This window comes from Pteropus medius, unplaced genomic scaffold (assembly GCF_902729225.1).
Source record: "Pteropus medius unplaced genomic scaffold, Ma_sr-lr_union100, whole genome shotgun sequence".
In the NCBI taxonomy this organism is placed as follows: Eukaryota; Metazoa; Chordata; class Mammalia; order Chiroptera; family Pteropodidae; genus Pteropus; species Pteropus medius.
Window position 1 is genome coordinate 14921569 of NW_024354911.1, and position 18655 is coordinate 14940223.

The following is an 18655-nucleotide window of genomic DNA, read 5'->3' on the forward strand; positions in this document are numbered from 1 at the left end:
CTTATCACAGTTTATTAGTATCGATTTTAGTAAATTATAGCTTGACCTGGAGTAGCAAGCCTCCCAATAGGAAGTTTTTAAAAACTGAAAAAAGTGTATCCATTAATTGGGTTTAGAGAAGAGTAATTCACATGCTTTAAGTGCTGATTAAGAGCCTTTGATTCTACTGACATTATACATAACAATACATTATTTGGTCTACCAACTAGACTGAAAATTATCTATAAAATCTCAATATTAATATTAATTCCTGGACAAATCACTTAGTTCCAATCTCTAACTGTATAAAAGGTCAGAGGCCCAAGAAGAAACAAGTTGCAAAAATCACAAAAAAAAAAATAAAGTGAAGATTGGAAACCAGATCTCTTAACTTCTAATCCAAATGTTTTTCACCTAAACCACTCTTGCTCTGAAATACTCGATTTAAGTTATAAAAAAGAATGTTAGGAGAACAGATATACTGCACTGCAGACCATTCAAATCAATTTTGTGCACAAATTATACCAAAGCAGAATAAGCTTCGACCTAATATAAGCAGCCAAATTTGTGTATTAACCTTTAACAACCATTTACATACCACACAGTGTTTTGGAAGAAAAGATAATTAAAACCTACATTGGTCTATAAGAAGACTGAGTCTTACAATTGAAAATAATGAGAATAAAATGTTGATTACTTGAAGAAACTAGTTCTATACTTGCCAACAGAACCTCTAACTAATAAAAACGCCTGTAACAGAATACATGAATAAAGACAAGTTATAGCATATCTTTTCTAATAAGAAAGTTCTTTTGTCCCCCCTTCAAAGTATTTAACAGTGTAAAAACAAATGATTCCTTAGAATTATCGAACCATTTTAAATTAGTTCTGTTTACTCATCTTAAGTCATGGAAATCTAAAAAATTTATACCAAATACTAAGACATTAAGATAATACATGTTTTACATAGTATGCTTAATAGGACTAAATTACAGATAACCTCAAACAACTACAGAATTCATATTCTTCAGAAATTGAATTACTTTAGTTGTCATATTATTTTTAACAGAAATTTTTTAAACTAAAATATTTTAAAATTTAAGAAAAATCTTAAAGACACAATTATTAGTGGAGAACAGGACTCCTTATGAGGCCTGGTAATACAACATAATATAAACAGGAAGGTTACAGGTGCTTCGAAAGTGCACAGAAGGGGGACTTGAGCTATTGGGAAAGGTCAGGTAAGACTACCCTAAAGAAATGGAAACTGAACTTAAATCTGAGGAAAAATCTCTCCCATTGAAGGGACTAGCAATATATCCAGTAACCACATTATAGGTCCTATTTAAATAATTTCAAAGCTATAATCTATGCCCTTCTGTATAAATTTGAGAAAACAGAATCACAAATATACATTTATAGATCACACTGAACTTAAGAAGCTCCTTTCCAAAACAGCTGGAAGGGCAGAATATGTAATCCTGAAGCTAACTAAGAAAAATCAAATGGACCAAAATCAAATGTCAGTATGGGTCATAAGCCTGAAAATGTAGAAGTTAGGTATGAATATTAGGAAAGCAGTTAGTATACTGTAGCTTGCAATAGGAATAAATAAAACATTTGAAAGATAAGTTCTTTGACTAATGTCAACCTTTCTGACATTACGTATTTTTCTAAATTCCAACTATTCCTTGTGTTTGGGCACAGCCTTAAAAAATATTTTTATTAACTTCTACAGATTTGCCTTAGCACATAAATGTTAAATTATGATTATTTCCTAGGAGAAAACAGGTTTTTGCATGTGCACATGCAGCTGTACCTAGCAAATCGCTGAACCCTAAAGTAAATTGAAAAAAAAGGCACGATCTACACAAAACAAAACTGGACTATTTTTCTAACAAATTCATGCTTCCAAAAATAACTTCTAAAATAAGTGTTATATATGCCAGTGGAGAATCATGGATCAATTGTGGTATTTTTTTAAGGTTATTGCTAATTTTTCTATTTTTGAAGCTTCTATATAGTTGAAGATTGCAAGATGATTTTGATTATGTAATAATTCATAAACGTAATAAACTGCTTTTCTGAAAGTAAAATAAGGGAATGAGAAGATAACCAAATTATCACTACCCCTGTGTTTTACAAAATTCTGTATTTTGAAGCTGAGAAAACAATGACAAGCAAAATGAAATGCTCAAGGCAGCACAAGAAATGAATAGCAAAGATAAAAACCTAGGTCACCTCATTCCTTTTTCAGTGCTCTAATTTACCAATTAGTTAACTGTAACACAAAATAAAAGAAAACCAGAAACCTATTCGGTGACTACTTAGACAGAAGAGATGTACCAAGAGTAAACTATTTTTATACTTTTACTCTTGAAAGAAATAGGGCTAATAATAACTAAATGCATTTATCAACATTACTCCAAACTAGAGCTACAGGAGACATTTAACCCAACTCATCCATAAAGTTCTGAACAGTATCTAAAATTCCTTTGCATGAGAACTGATAAATGAATCGAGTGAAGCAGCAGAATACAAAGTTAATATTCAGAAATCAGTTGCATTTTTATACACAAATAACAAACTATCAGAAAGAGAAATTAAGAATACAATCCCATTTACAACTGCATCAAAAAAAATACCTAGGAATAAATTTAACCAAGGAGGTAAAACACCTGTGTTCAGAAAATTATAAGGCACTGAAGAAGACACAAATAAATGGAAATGTATACCGTGCTCATGGATAGGAAGAATTAACATTGTTAAAATGACCGTACTATCCAAAGCAATCTATAGATTTCAGTGTAATCCCTATCAAAATACAAATGGCATTTTACACAAAACTAGAACAAATAATTCTAAAGTTTATATGTACCACGAAAGTATCTGAATAGCCACAACAATCTTGAGAAAGAACAAAGCTCCACCTGATCACACTATCTGATATCAAACTATACTACAGGCTATAATTATCAAAACAGCATGGTACTGACATGAAAATAGACACAGGTCAATGGAACAGAATAGAGTTCAGAAATAAATCCACGCCTCTATAGTCAATTAATCTATATGACAAAGAAGGTAAGACTATACAATGGAATAAAGACAGTCTATTTAATAAATGGTGTTGGGAAAACTGGATGGATACAAGCAAAAAATGAAACTAGACCATCTTTGTACACCATATACAAGAATAAACTCAAAATGGATTAAAGACTTAAATTTATCTGAAGAATTCCAAAATACTAATTCAAAAAGATATATGCATCTCTATGTTCATCACATTATTTACAATAGCCAAGACATGGAAGCAACCTGAGTATCCATCAATAGACAACTGGATAAAAAAGTGGTACATACATATAACAGAACATTATTCAGCCATAAAAAAGAACAAAATCTTACCATTTGCAATGATATGGATGGACCTAGAGAGTATTATGCTAAGTGAAATAAGTCAAACAGAAAAAGACAAATACCATATGATCTCACTTATATGTAGAATCTAAAGAACAAAATAAACAAACAAAATGGAAATAGACTGATAAATATAGAGAACAAACAGATAGTTGCTAGATGGGGGCGGGGTTTGGGGACTGGGCGGAAAACATGAACGGATTAAGAAGTACAGGTTGTTAAAAAACAGTCACGAGAATGTAAAGTACAGCATAGGGAATATAGTTAGTAATATTGTAATAATTATGTATGGTTCCAGGTAGGTACTAGACTAATCGGGAGAATCACTTGGTAAATTATATAAATGTCTAACCACTGAGCTGTACACCTGAAACTAATATAAAATATTATTGAATGTCAACTGTAATTGCAAATTTTAAAAATTAAAAAAATAAATTTTAAAAAAGTATTAACACTTTGGAAAAGAGCTATTAAGAAGGACTCAGACATCCCACCTTAAGATTACTTGAGAATTGTGAATCAGCAAAGTAAACTCAATTCTTCATTTAAAAAAAAAATAAAAATAAATAAAATAAAATCCCTTTGCTTTGTCCGTAGAATACCTATTTCAGTGTGAGTACAACTGACAAAGGTGACTCCTGTGTCAAACCAAATGATCAGGTAAATTATCTGGAGATACTCTCTATAGAATGGATATATCTCTCTTCTATGAAGACACCAATTTAGAAGCTCATGATTTTGAATTTTTAGTTAGACTTTTAAAATAATGGATACCAGTTTCCATTATATTTGTTAACAGACTGACCTCCCCACACATAGTAACTCTGGTCAATACATAAAAAATAACTACCTGAAGGCTCTGAAGCATGAACAAAAGTAGGCAGGTTTGGGAAAGGAATGGAAACTTGGAAGAAGAGACCATTATGGGGTGAGTCTTCCACCTTTTATAGTTTAGCCTGAAGGAACACCACAGTCAAGATGCAACACAGAGCAGTCAAAACTCACAGAACTTTCTGGATCAAAAAACTAAATGACAGAGCCCAACAAAGTCAGAGAAGTGGAGCTCAAAATTCTGAGTTTTCCACCCAAGTCTATGAATCACATATGTGTGAAGAAATTTAAGCAGTTCTTAACTAAGGCTTTTAAAATAATGGATACCAGGTTCCATCATATTTGTTAACAGACTGACCCTAAGGCCTTTTAGCCTTAGCTAAAAACTGAACTGATGTTTGAGCGGCTGCCCACCACAGAAGAGAAAGTCTATAGTTTGACTCTGACCAAACTGTGTTGTAAAATAAAACCAATAACCCTCTTTAGAGAAATACAGTAGAATCCAGAATTTCCACAATGTCTAGGATACAGTCCAAAATTACTCAGAATAGCAAGGAAAAGGAAAATGTGATCCATTTTTTAAAGGAAAAGACAATCGACAGAGGCCATCCTCAATATGACTCTGATGTTACAAAGAACTTAAAGCAGATATTATAAAACTATGTCAATGAGGTTTAAAAATGAATAAAAAAAAAAAATAAGAAATCTCAGTAGAGAAATCAAAACTATAATAAAAAAGAACCAAATGGAAATTTTAGAACAGAAAAATACATTCTCTAAAATAAAACCTTTACTGGATGGGCTTGAAAGGAGAATGGAGATAACAGAGGGAAGGGTTAATAAACTTGAAGAGAGATGAGTGGAAATTATCCAACCAAAAAAGTAAAGAGAAAAAAACTGAAAACGAAAAAAGACTCAGGGATCTGTGAGACAATATCAAAAGGTCTGAAAAATGATAGGTTTTAGATAACTTTTAAAGGACATATAAAATATTTTCAATTTGATGAATGAACAATAATAACAGTCATTAGTCTCTGAGTTCTAGTCTCAGCTATTCTCTTAGCTAACTATTTTAACCTAAGATTGTCAGCTCTTCTCTTTGGGAACACAGTACCTTTTCCATATAAAAAGAGCTATGGACAGATTAGTGGTTCTTCAATTTAACTTTTCCTCAAAACCTTCCAGGTAGTTTTTAGAAATACAAGCCTCACTTCCAGAGTTCATGTTCAGAAGGTCTGATCTGAGGTTAGACCCAGGCATATGTGTTTTTCTTACAGTCCCCTAAGTTATTTTTGATGAAAGCCAAAATTGAGAACTACTAAACTATATAATACTTTAGGGAGACAAGCAGAGCATATGACAGAGACTCTTGGTGCTGGTAACTTGTGAATTCTCTAAAGGAAGGTCCTCTACACAGATGTAGAGACAAGATATCTGCCAAAATTTTACAATTAAGTCCCTTGGAACAGGGGCCATAGCTTATCAATCTTTTTCTTTAATCACAGTTAAAGACTTTTAAATGAATGTTATTAAATGTCAAAAAGGAATTTTTCAAAGAAAACGTTCTATACCATCCGTTTCCAAATTCTTAAAGTTTGTCAGTCATTGTATATATGTTTCTAAATAAAAAAATGATAAGAAAAAATACTCGGCTTTCTCAGAATTATTTGGGTAGTCATTCATTCAACAAATATTTACTGAGCAAATACTACATACCTAGCTTTGTTCTAGGTGCTGTGAACAAAAGTAACACAAATTTATAATTTTTGAAGCTTATATTTTAGTGATATTGAACAAAGGAGAAGCCACAGTATAAGGAGCCATCACTTCATTGCACATATACATACTACCACAAGAAAGGCTAATTCTTGGAATTAAAGTTTTTTTAACACAATAATCATCCCTAACTTCTCAAGAAGAAATATGAAACAGTATATTGTTCTAAAGTACTAATTTATACAAAGCGGGCATAGCTAACTTCTCATAGCAATGTCCCTGAAATACTGGGCATAAATAAAAGCTGAGCAAACTAAATAATTTGAAATATATTCCTTGAGAAAGTAGGGACTATTTAGAGAAGAGTAACTGCCTTATTTCAGGATATTCTGATGTGATTCTTCTGGTAAATATATTTATTTTGGTAAGATATTTAAGACATATTATTCAATAAAAAAGACAATTAAAAAAGAGTGGATAGTATAATTTCACAGAAGTGATGAAGTAATTTGTATACCTATGTTTATGAATGCATACCAAAAAAAATGCCCTAAAAGATCATTCTGGGAGGGGCATGCTAAAATGATAAAGGAAATTTTTCACTTTCTGAATTATACATTTCACCATTGTTTAGACTTTCTAAAATAAATATATATTACTTCCATAAGCAACAAAAACAATAAAGACATTCTATGGGAGGAAGAATGTTGGATGGGGGGAGGGGAGGGATAAAACAGCTTTCTGTAATGTGAACAATTACTTCTAATTATTTTGTTTGGAAATTTGTGTTATTATGGTATTTTAATATGTATCACAGTTTTCTTAAGACAGGGCACACATGTACTCTTTTCTTCCATTCCTATAAGTTGCACATACTGGTCGCCTTTCAAACATAAATAATAACTATACTCTTTCCATACCTGCTAGAGGGATCATCATTCTACGATCCTGTTCCCATGGAGGTGAAAGGGACCCAGTGTCAGAAGGCGCTCTGTGAGGATCGGTTAACTTATCACAGCTTGATTCTCCTCTTTCACTGGTAAACTGATGGTCTAGAGGATTCCCTGGGCCTCTTACGCCTAATTAAAGGAAAAAAAACAACTCTGTTTTATCTTAAAAAGTGTTATAAGACCTATCATCGCCAAATAAAATTCAGATACGTTTTCAAAAGTGAAAATGACCAGATTCCAACAAAGTTTCCCTAAGACACATTACACTGTAACTCTATTCCACCAAAGTCATTTCTAGGACAATTTTGCTATGTGGATAAATAAACACTTGCCTATAAAATGTTTTTAAATGTTATCATCATAATTGTTTTATACATAAAATTGATGGTTAAATTGTAAATTATAATGTCTAAAAAATAAAAGTAAAAAGTAAATTGCAAAGTAAAAATTTCTGTATTAGAAGTAATAAAATAATTATAAAATGAAGTTTTTGTTGCTTAAACTAATAAGCCAATAGTCAAAAATAGCATGATTTCTTTAAAACAGTCATCTGAGGGGCAACATATTTCAATAATTCTGAGACTACTCAAAGTATTTTTTAGAAAAAAATCTTTGTAAATGTATTCAGATTAACTTTAAAGCCACCCAAGAAATTGCATCTCGATGTTGTAATATGACTCTCTACTCATGTCTCGAAATTATTTTAACCAGTCTGATTACAAACTTTATCAGAGAAACTTGGCTATCAATGGCTTTTAGCAATTTCTATATATCAAATTCACCTTCAAAAAGAGCTCACAAGCAAGGCAAGTCTAAAACAAGAGTTTCAGAAACAGCACTACTGTTAGAACACTTAAAAAAATATATATTTATTTGGATATGAAAATCTATCATGCTTACATTAACAAAGGAGGGGAATCATTTAAAGCTCCCTTATGACTACAGAAAAGAAAGTATCTCAATTAAATATTCGATTACAATAGAAGAGACAAATAAAAAAAAAAAATTTAACTAAATAAAAAAAGATATTAATACCCCATTTATCCATCACTGAGAGATAAATGAGGTCTTCTCAAACTTATACTGCCCAGAAGACAAAAGCTTATTCCTTTCAAGAAACAGCTTTATTAAAAACCATTTTTTAAACAAGTGTTTGTAAAATGCTTCCCACATTATGGTACCTTCTTTAAGAAGAGATGAAAATTAATTTGACCTTTTCTTGGTAACTTGTGCAAATCAGTTTAAGCATTCTTTTTGTCTTAATAAATAGCAATCTCTTAAAATTTTTTCTATCTACTCTCTTTTGTAGAGTCAAAAGGTAAAGTCAGTAAGAGGTCAACTATCTGTTTTCCGTTTAATTTTACATTCTTTTAAATTCTCTAAATCTTTCCTCCTTGCTTGTTCATCCGTCTAATCAGTTCATTAGAAGAAAAAGGCTGGAAAAGCGGAAAATTAACTTGGTAAGAAATGTGCAAGAGTCCATTAGGATAAATTCCTCTAAAGTGAAGCACAGATCTTTAAAGGAGACATGTGAAGGCTTTATCCTGAGTGCTTACTTCCAGAGGACCAAGTATGGGCCAACTGACTGACTACCAGGTGAAAAATGACAAACTAGAAAGTGCTAAAGTTTTAAATTTTTCATTCAGACCAAAAGTTACATACAATTTACTCTAAAAAGAAATTATTTTACTTATACTCAATCTTATTCAAACATATATTTCATCCAAACTTTCAAATTTAAAAAGGTAATAAAAGGAAGAAAAAGGAAGGGCACTGGTGATCCTTCTTAGGTGGGTCACAGAAACTTTCAATTCAAAGCAACTTTTAAGACCTGCTGATTACTTACCTAAAGTAATAGTTTTTCCAACAAGTAGTAAAACATCCTTGCAAATAATCTATATACATCTTATATTGAAAGTAATTAGAAAGGAGAGAAAAGTAATTTAAATAGGAGAGGAGAAACCAAAGGTAATTTTTATTCTTATTCCAAATATTCAGTTGATTACAAGCAATCCTTGACTTATGTCATTCAAGTTCCAGTGATTCACATTTGCAATCTAGCCAATTACTCCCTTATTTTTAGGAGACCATCAATGAGACTGCTGACTGTAATCCATTTTGGTGCATGAAATTAACTTAGTCTTCATCAGTATGAATATTATTTCATGTAACTGGTTTCAACTACATTTATATTAGTATGTAATATGACATGGTATAAAATATATTTCTTACTGTAGATCAAGGCAAAAAATTGGGAGAGGGGAATGGATTTGGGGCACTTACAGCACACACCTGAATTTCAAAATTAGTCCCCTTCCTGGAGTGCTTAAAGCAAAGCTCTACCAGGGCTTCAAGTCTGCAACTCAATCACTTTCCCTAGGAGCTTTCAGTTCAAGGCCACCACAAGCAAAGGAGCTCTCTGAAGTGCCTTCAGGCTGTGGGCTGAATCTAAAGTGGGACTGGGAAGAACCAGTGCTAAATTTAGCAAACTGAGGATTGGGAAAAAAGATATAAATAAGAAATGGGGAAAGAGAAAATTCCTCTTGAACACAAAGTAGGAACATTTTTTTTCAGATTCTTGAAGGCAATTCCAAAGAAATAGTTCCAAAGATAGTCAAAATAATGGCAGCTTCAACAGGGAAGTACACCGGACTTTTCTGAGAAGCTACTTTGATGAGTAGTATCCATGTGAATATCTGAGCTTTGGTATGTTGGGTTTAATCTGTTTTTATTTGTTCTCATTACTTTCTGTTCCTATGTCAGATTCAATACGCTAAAATCACGGATAAAAAAGGGGAATGGGAACACAATACTGGTAAAGAATGCTATCAGCTCTCATAAAACACAGATTGGGGCTAAAAATCTACACTTTTGATTTTGAAATAGACAGGGCTCTCTAACTTTGAATTCTGCCACAATTCCAGAGAAAATTTTAAAGCAACATGACAGAGTGAACAAAGTATGGTTAGAGATCAAAAGAGGAAAACTGCAAGTATGCAGGCAACACCAGAGTGAGAGCTGATGAAGTAAAGGCAAAAAACCCAACAGCTAATGCTTAGGCTTGAAGTAGCTCTGGAAATTCTCAAAGACTTATAAAGGGGTAATCGAGCAAAGTTAGGCTGGTTTTTCAAAGTATTAACAAATGATTTAGGTCTCCTTGAAGGTTCCCATCAAAACTCTATCTACAAAAACAAAACAAAACAAAAACACTCTGCCGACAAAAAAGCAATTCTGAAATCCTCAACTCTGAAAAAAAGGTTCTTTCGCTTTGATTTTCCACAATAGAAAGATCATAATAATGAAGTAAAAAGAAGATTTCTAAAACTCTACACTCTAATGTTTTATTAAAACTCAATTTTATGCTAGTTTATATTGTTTTTATGTATTCTTTATAAAGTTTTATATTACTAAGTATAATATAGTTTTTACAAAGTCAAAAATTATTTTAAAAGATATGCATCAAGTACTTGACCAAAATGTAACCTCTTGTAAGTTTTTAAAAGAAAAATATTAAAATTAGATATCAAAGAGCTCCTTTTCCTAACAAAAGTAATCCACAATAAGTGCAAGGAATGCCTGCATTGTCCAAAGGATTATTTTAAAGATCGTTTTAAATATTAGTCAAGATGAAAATATAAAGGAAGAAATTTAGAGTAATAAAGATGTTTAAACAATATACCTCTTCCTCCTCCCCCTGGAAGCAAAGGTGAGAATCTGAGTGGACCCTCCAACAAAGGTGGAGGGGAGAGAAAAGCTCTCGTTTCAGATGAAGGTCGACCCAATGGTGAGGGGCCATATGGGGAATGCTCTGGAATAATTAAAACAGCATATTTAAATTCATAGTTTCAATTAGCTACACTACAGAATAGAATCCCATTTCAACAATTACCATCAGGTCATCCTACTGCCAAATGAAGTTTAATCCACGTCCTGAACACTAACTGTGCTTTGGATTTTGCTAACATGCAGTAGAATTAAAAATCAACCCCTGTGCTCCATAAAGTCTGTCTACCAAACGTACATTTTAGTCAATAAAAGCATTATCCTTTTGAGAATGAATACACATAAATAACCATACAATATTAAGCAATGAGTACTGGTGATATTTTAGAGCTACAAGAAGACCTGGGGCATGCAGTTTGTTTGGTTTCATTGGCAACATGCTTCCAGATATTTCAGCTGGTGAGGGACGTAACATGGAAGGGCTCAGTTTACATCATGGCCAGAAGCCATGAATTATTTCAGTAAAGCTTCAGATTTTGAAAAGCAGGGGGAAAAAAACATAAAATACTCTAAGGCATCAGAAATTACTTTTGATTCATTACCAGTGAGCCCTACCATTTTACAAACTTCACCATTCCCAAATAATGGTTATGCTCCAAAAGATCAAAAATCAACATCAAAAAATAAACTTAAATACCAACAAAATAATACTTTTTAAACATGTTAAATTTTATTATGTAGTTTATATAGTATTCAAATTAGTTACAACAAAGGATCAAAGCATTTTTTTACCCTCCCTGAGGCTTCTGCATTAATTTCAGACAAAAATACTTTCTGGATACTTCCACTCCTAAATTTGTTACTATTTGAAATTCGTAATAATCTGCTATCTTTAAAATGTAGAAACAGACTTTCATTTAAATAAAACTGGACTCTCAAAGATAATTTTGTAACTTTTCAAAGGTTATTATAATGGGATTCTACCTATATAAAGATTAAGTTTATTTTCACTGCCTCAGAAGCTTAATGAGAATTCAACCAAAATTATTTTGAACATTTTAAACAATTTGGAATGGTATGAGATCATTAAATATGCTAACTAATTTACGAATGAACATAAATATTAAAAAACATATATTCCAAAGAATTGGTCCTCTCTTGGGGGTATTAAAGCAATCGAAACTCAGATTACTCAGGTTTTCTCACCTTTTAATATTTTTAAGTAATTAAAACCAATTGTTTGAAATCTCATTTTTATAATTCAAGCAAATACCAAAAAATAGTTAATGTGTAAATAGTCACAATGCTATTCTATTTAAGCAATCCTTATCCATTCATTCTCCCAAAAAATAATTAATGAGTACTTTACAATGTGCTGAGCACATTTCTTTTCAAGGAGCTCAGAGTACTAAATCTACATCATCTTATAAAATCCTACCGAGAAAGAGAGACAGCAATTATTCATAGCTAGGGAAACAAAAACACAGAATCTTGGAAGATTGTGAGAGAACTCAAATTAGAACTCTAGCTTGAAAATCTAAAATATTTATAGATAATAGTGTTAAATTTACACTAATAAACTGTATGTGCAATATACATAAATATATATTTTTAAATGAGGGTTAAAAAAAAAAGGACTACCTCTGCCAAATGCTGTATTTGGAACATCAAGTGCATAAGGATCTTTTTCTAAAAGTTCAAATTTAAACTCTGTTTCAGTTAATCTGCAAATAAAGAACAAACATCTCTAAGTTACTTGTGAAAAGAAGCATCCACATTTCAAGAAAAATGCCACTAGCAAGAACAAGCTACTCTTCACTTTCTCAATATCTGCATAGAAGAAACAGATCCTTTAAAATTATTGTCACCAAAATACCTTTTTATATCCCCCACTTCTTATTTTTGGGTAAGACATTTCTTTTTGCCTAATGATAGTGATGTTTTGGTGAGGTCTTGATTTGTTTTGTTTTTCTTCATAATAAGATTGCAAAGAGTACAATTATCACAAAATACAAATTTTAGAAATAAAAGGGTCCTCCAAGATTCACCAGTCCAACTAAGGCAACTGAGGCTAGGAGTTTAAAAAATTTATTCAAAATGAAAGTGCCAGGATTAAAACACAAGGTTCCTGGCTCTGAGTCATGTACGCTTTACATTGTAATGTTACCCATATGGTTCCAACCATAACATAAAACTGAAATCCAATTAACTCATCTACTATTTTTACTTCTAAACTTTTTATCTTAGAAATGTGATATTTTAAAAGAATATTATGTCTACTTCTTAAGTATCAGATCTGAAATAAAACATTTAATCATTGGTTTTAATTTCTGACTAGAAAAGGCAAGCAATATAACTAAAACTAATATTGGATAATGTTAATACTACATTCTGGCAAGAAATTATAACACTCTAGGAAGACTGTTAAAATCTTCATAGAAAAGCATTTACTCTTCCCTTCAACTGTACATTGTACATTTTTATTCTCCCTTTAATTTGATTATTGTAAAATAATGCCACCCAGTACATAAAACCAGGGGATGAGAGAAATAACAAATATTTATTCTATCCATTTATCCATTAAAAGATGCTGATACTGAGAATTACTGTCAGATTCATCCTTTCTCTTTCCATCTCATGTAATCTCCCTCTACCTAGCCTGTTTTGTTTTGTTTTGTTTTAAGTTTTGTTTCGCCTTTTACAAAAGAATCTGTGAAGTTTTCTTCTTTGTTAGTGGCCTAAGACAAGTGTTTTGACAAAAAAATCTATTACCTCCTAGTAAAACTAATAGATATTACACTACTTAAGATGTTAAATTTACTGTAAGTTTTCTCGTTTATTCTTATAAAAGTATTAACTAATTAACAGAATAACAACTTACGATAAAAGTAATAACTAGTTTTTAAAGTGTTCCCACTAGAATACTTACTTTTGTCTGTTGTGAGCATTTTCTTTCTTTAAATCATTGAGGTTTCTTTCAGCAGTCCGAGCTGCCAACTTAAAAAGATAATATTTTTTTTAAATACAGTAAACAAACTTAAAATCAAAGATATGCAAACATAAATATCTCAATGATAGCATAGAAAAATCAAAATCACTTAAGTATCTATTTCAGTAAACTCGATGTAAAAAATTTTTAATTTAGGGAATAATTTTTAATGGGAATGAGTTTTGTGTAACCAGAAGAAATAAACCTAAGGCTGGCGTTGAATCATATACTTGCCAATAAATGCTGTTATCTAAATGTGAAGTCAAGGATTAGCATTATTTGGTGCTGTAAATATCCAAATCACATGACAAGAGTAATGTAACAGGACCCAAGCTTAGGGTGATGAGAATGGAGACTCGGGGTCATCATGCATGGCAGCACTGGCTATGGGACAAGGTAACCATCTATGAAAAGAAATCACTATAATGCTGTGAAACAATAAAGGTCTAAAATAGTTTCACAACATACCAGTATAGGCCATTTTTTTAAATGGCTGAATATAATTAAAGCATGCTGCATGTCTATTAAATATACAACACTGTACGCATAATATTACTTTTACATTTGTTTAGTGACACTTTTAATAAAAGGTTAGAAAATCAGAGTTGATGTTATAGAAAACAAAGCTTACACTTATGATAAATACCAAGAACACGCAATATTCCCAAACAGTTGTGGGCAAAGGTTAAACTTGTATGGCTTACTGCATGTTTTCCAGTCATTCTAGTGATTCTCCAGATTAGAAGCAGCAGTATATAAAACATCAGCCCTGCTGAACTAATACAATCCTAGGGCAAATGTATCTACCATACAAAGGTAGGTAAATTAACTCAGTCTAGAACCTTAACTTTTTATAGGTAAAAGAACTATACTATCGATGTGTTCACTTAAAACTGTGAACTACACATGAGAACTGACTTCAAATGTCCAAAGAATAAATTATGTAAATATTCACAAAAAAACATAGCTTAATCACATTTTAGCACTCACTATCAAAAAGATCCCATGTGTAAACTTTTTCCAATATATAATCATATAATCAGTTTAGCACTAAGAAAAAAAAAATTATACCACAATTTTAAAGAATAAAATACCAATTCATTTAACTTTTAACAAAGCAGAACCAAAATTACTTCTAAATGTTTTCTACACAGTATAACATATTTACCCATAAGATAAAGCACAAAAAATGCAGTTAATAAGTCAAAAGGGGGTTCTACCATCATTATAGTATAGTATATATTAAAGATATACCTATGAAAAAATATGACAATTAACTGATGGCAAATGATTATAGGTTTTTGAAAAGCTTACACCCAAAGGTTAGGTAAAACTGTAATTTCAGTAAATGACCACGATGTGTTCTAAAACACTGTATTCAGTAATTGAATACGTGCAATGTGCAAAAAAGCATTCAATTAGGTACAGGCGTTAAGAAAAAAGAAACAGTTCCTATCTTAAGAAGCTTTAATCTGTGGAAAGGACAAATACAAATAAGTACAATACTTGCCATAAGACACACACACACACAAAGACATACACGTACAAAACAATGTGTGAGTTCAAAAGGAAGAAAAGATTAATGGAATGGAACAAAAATATGCTCAATAGATAAAATAACATAAAAAATTTTTTATAAGAGTAAAAAAGTGGAAACTAAATATTTACCAAATGAAAAATGTTTATATAGATTATGAAACATTCATAGAAAAATATCTGATATATTAAAGATTGTAAAACATTAATATATAATATGATTCCATTTTTTTAAAACATATATATGTGCTTTTATGTCTAGATGTATTCAAAAAAGTATGGAATAAATTAAAGTAATACCGCTGATTACTTCTTTGTACCATTCTATATGGTCTGAACTTTCGTTTAATGAGTATATATTATTTTTACAAATTCTGAAAAATACCTTCATTTTGAGACATAAAGGGCATATTTTCTGCATATTTTAATTTAAAGTCAACATCATTATTTACTAACAAATTCAAAAGGTCAATATTTCAATCTCCACTCTTCATTCTCTACTCTTATGACCTTGGGCTATTTCCTCATGTGTAAAACTTGAACTATAATACCTATTTACAGAGTTACGGTGTGGATTAAATGAGTAACATGCAGAATGCCTTAAGTACAATGCCTTGAACATGAGAGATAATAATAAAGATCAACTCCTACACATCTTTAAAAAATAATTAGCATCTAGGTATTTAGAAAGTGATGAGTGGTAAAGAAGACTAAATTCATATCTAGGCCCAGCTTAATTCAGTAACAAATCTTCACTTGAACTCTCAATACAGAGTGTTACAAAATCTTAGAATTGGGAAGGATCTTGACATTCAACATATCTAATTTCTCACCCTAAGCTGGAATCTCACTCCAAGAAACATCGATGCCTAAGAAATATCTTCCAAGCTTCTTGTTGCCTAAGAAATATCTTCCAAGCTTCAGTATAACAGTGATAATAATAGTTAACATTTACTGAGTGCTTACTATGTGTCAGGCACCTGACTAACAGCCTTACAACTATTATCTTATTTAATCATTACAATAACTCTATGAAATAGGTACTAATGATATCCCTATTTTATAGGAAAAGAAACTGGCGGTAGGTCATGGAGCCAGGATACCAACCAAGACAGGCTGACTCCAGACCCCATGTATTCACCCACTGTGCAAAATGCCTCCCCTTAAAGACTCCTAGGGACAAGTCCTCCAAAGGCTGGTTATTATAACAGTTCTACATGTTAGAGGGATCGTTATTATAATTAGTCAAAATCTGCATCAGGATGATTTCATCATATCGTTCCTCTGCAGTACTGACATGCCATTTCTCATGATGGTCTTCTTAACGTGTATCAAGTAATTCAACACTGAGAAGCAGATACATACCAGAATTCTTATATTTTTAGAACTCTTAGAACTAGAAAAGGCTTTAGGTATCACTTAGTTCCATGTCATTGTTTTACAGATGAGTAAATGGGCTCAAAATTTTAAGTAATTTGTCCACAGAAACTAGTGGCAATGGCAATCCAGTGCCCTGAAAAAATAAATCCATGAACATTATATCACCTTCCCCAGAGAGAGTAAAAGCCCCTGGCAGAGAAGTTATGTGCTGAAAGCAGAGAAGAAAAAATCAAATTGTGTGAATAAACTAAGTATTTAGTTCATTAGGAACATAGCAAAGAAAAGGATTTTTTTAAATACTACCTTTATTTCCAGTGTAAAGGTACCTTTTATACTGCTCTTTTAAGTTAGGAAAAAGAACAATTTAATAAAAGAGGCTAAGAGAATTTAATACTTACCCAATTATCATGTGCTTTTTTCTCATGGGAAATAATCTGAAAAAAGAAAATCATTATAATATTAATAACTACTTTTCTTATGTAAAAAGCATTCACATCTACAACTAAGATTTAGTACACAACTCATAAACTCAAAAATAACTCAAGCATTTCTGAAAAGTCAGTAACATTTCAAAGCAAATTTTCACATACAAATGATCTACTCTATTTTAAAACAAAATTGAATGTAAAGACAACCAAAAGTTTTATTTAATAAATTTCTACTTTGTGCAATAATCAACTACAATATGAATTGCCAATTAAGAAACAACTAGCCTGACTGAATATGAGACCCCAATGCTGATATATGTTATTTATTTATGCAATCCACATTCCCAAAGAAGCAAAAGACATGGCAACTTTAAACATGATCTCGTTTCCCAGAATCTCTGGCTCCCTAGAAATGTTCCACAGCTACATGCAAAACCCGAAGAGATGTGTACTACTAGTCAAGTAACTATACTCCTGCATCGAAATAGAGATATCAATTCAAACAAATCAGAATTAAGTTCATTAATTAATACACACATACCTGCCCTTGGTAAGAATGAATGGTTCTCTCCAATTCTTCTTCAAGATCTCTGGCTCGCTTTCTATAGGGAAGAGATAATCAATCTACTATTAAAATATACTAATGACAGAACACATTGTCTCCACTGAAAATATTAATTAAAGCACCTAGAGTACTTTGTTTCATTAAAAAAAAAAGCTCCAGAACTCCACATGTTAAATCACCTTTAAGAGGTTCTAAAATATATTTTTTCCTGATATAATTTTAACATTAATTAAGCTTTAAAAGTAATACTACTTGGGTTTATCTAGGTCAAAGATTTATATGGTACATTGGTTCATTTTTATTTTCAAGAAGTATGATATTGGAAGATTTATTCAGATGTCTGTAATCTTAATAGAATTCTAGGAAATTAACAATCTGTGCAACATAAAATGTTACTTGTTACTTTTAAAAGACTAAGAAGGTAATTCCTTCTTCTGAATAAAACTCAAGCTTACTCTTCCTAATGTAAAATGAAGAATCACAACCATTCGGTTTGGTAGGCTGCTGATAGGCTTACAGTCTTATAAATACTTTAGAACTTCAATTGTGGCTCACTTTCTTTTAGTGGGATATTTCTTGAATTCATTAATATTGTATACATTTGCATTTTAACCAATGAGGAAGGACTTTGAAATTAATGGCTACTTATAACTGTTTTGAGATTAACAGAAAATAGGATTATTCACATTCAAATACAACTAATATAAAAGATTTAAAATCTCACACCCTGAAAGAAAACCACTTTTTCCTTTTTCCATTTTCTGTATAGTTGCATAATGGCAAAACACCTAAACGAAAATGATGAAACAAAAATACTCTACTGTTTTTCTGAATGTCTTATTTTTTCTGGTATTTGGCTTTTGGATACCTGTCCCACCTCAAAAAAAAAGAGGGTAAAATATATTTAATACCTATAGGTTTCCAGCTCCTCAGCTGCATGACTGATCTTTTCATCTGCTTTGGAAAGTTTTTCCTCTTTCTGTAACCGGTAATTTTCTTCTACCGTTAATTTCCTTAAAACAAAAAGTATTTTCTTTCTTTTACTATATGTCATAAAATAATCAATTATATATCTTTAATTATATATGGGTGCTTCCCATAAAGCAGTTTGCATAATACCACTAAAAACATCACATGC

General features: G+C 31.4%; 1 protein-coding gene across 17 annotated transcripts in view; it reads right to left on the minus strand.

Annotated features, from left to right (window-relative positions):
- The window catches only part of MIA2 (MIA SH3 domain ER export factor 2), a 79844-nt gene that overhangs the window by 14825 nt on the left and 46364 nt on the right, over positions 1 to 18655 (minus strand). For 12 of the 17 annotated variants that reach the window (XM_039856750.1, XM_039856749.1, XM_039856748.1 and 9 more), the window contains 7 exons: positions 18429 to 18530; positions 17494 to 17554; positions 16923 to 16958; positions 13549 to 13616; positions 12261 to 12343; positions 10576 to 10704; positions 6867 to 7025 (listed from right to left, as the gene is read on the minus strand). In XM_039856750.1, coding sequence (XP_039712684.1) covers positions 6867 to 7025; positions 10576 to 10704; positions 12261 to 12343; positions 13549 to 13616; positions 16923 to 16958; positions 17494 to 17554; positions 18429 to 18530 — 638 coding nt within the window. The remainder of the gene's footprint in view (positions 1 to 6866; positions 7026 to 10575; positions 10705 to 12260; positions 12344 to 13548; positions 13617 to 16922; positions 16959 to 17493; positions 17555 to 18428; positions 18531 to 18655) is intronic. The other 5 variants (XM_039856752.1, XM_039856751.1, XM_039856766.1 and 2 more) reach the window with 1 other exon arrangement.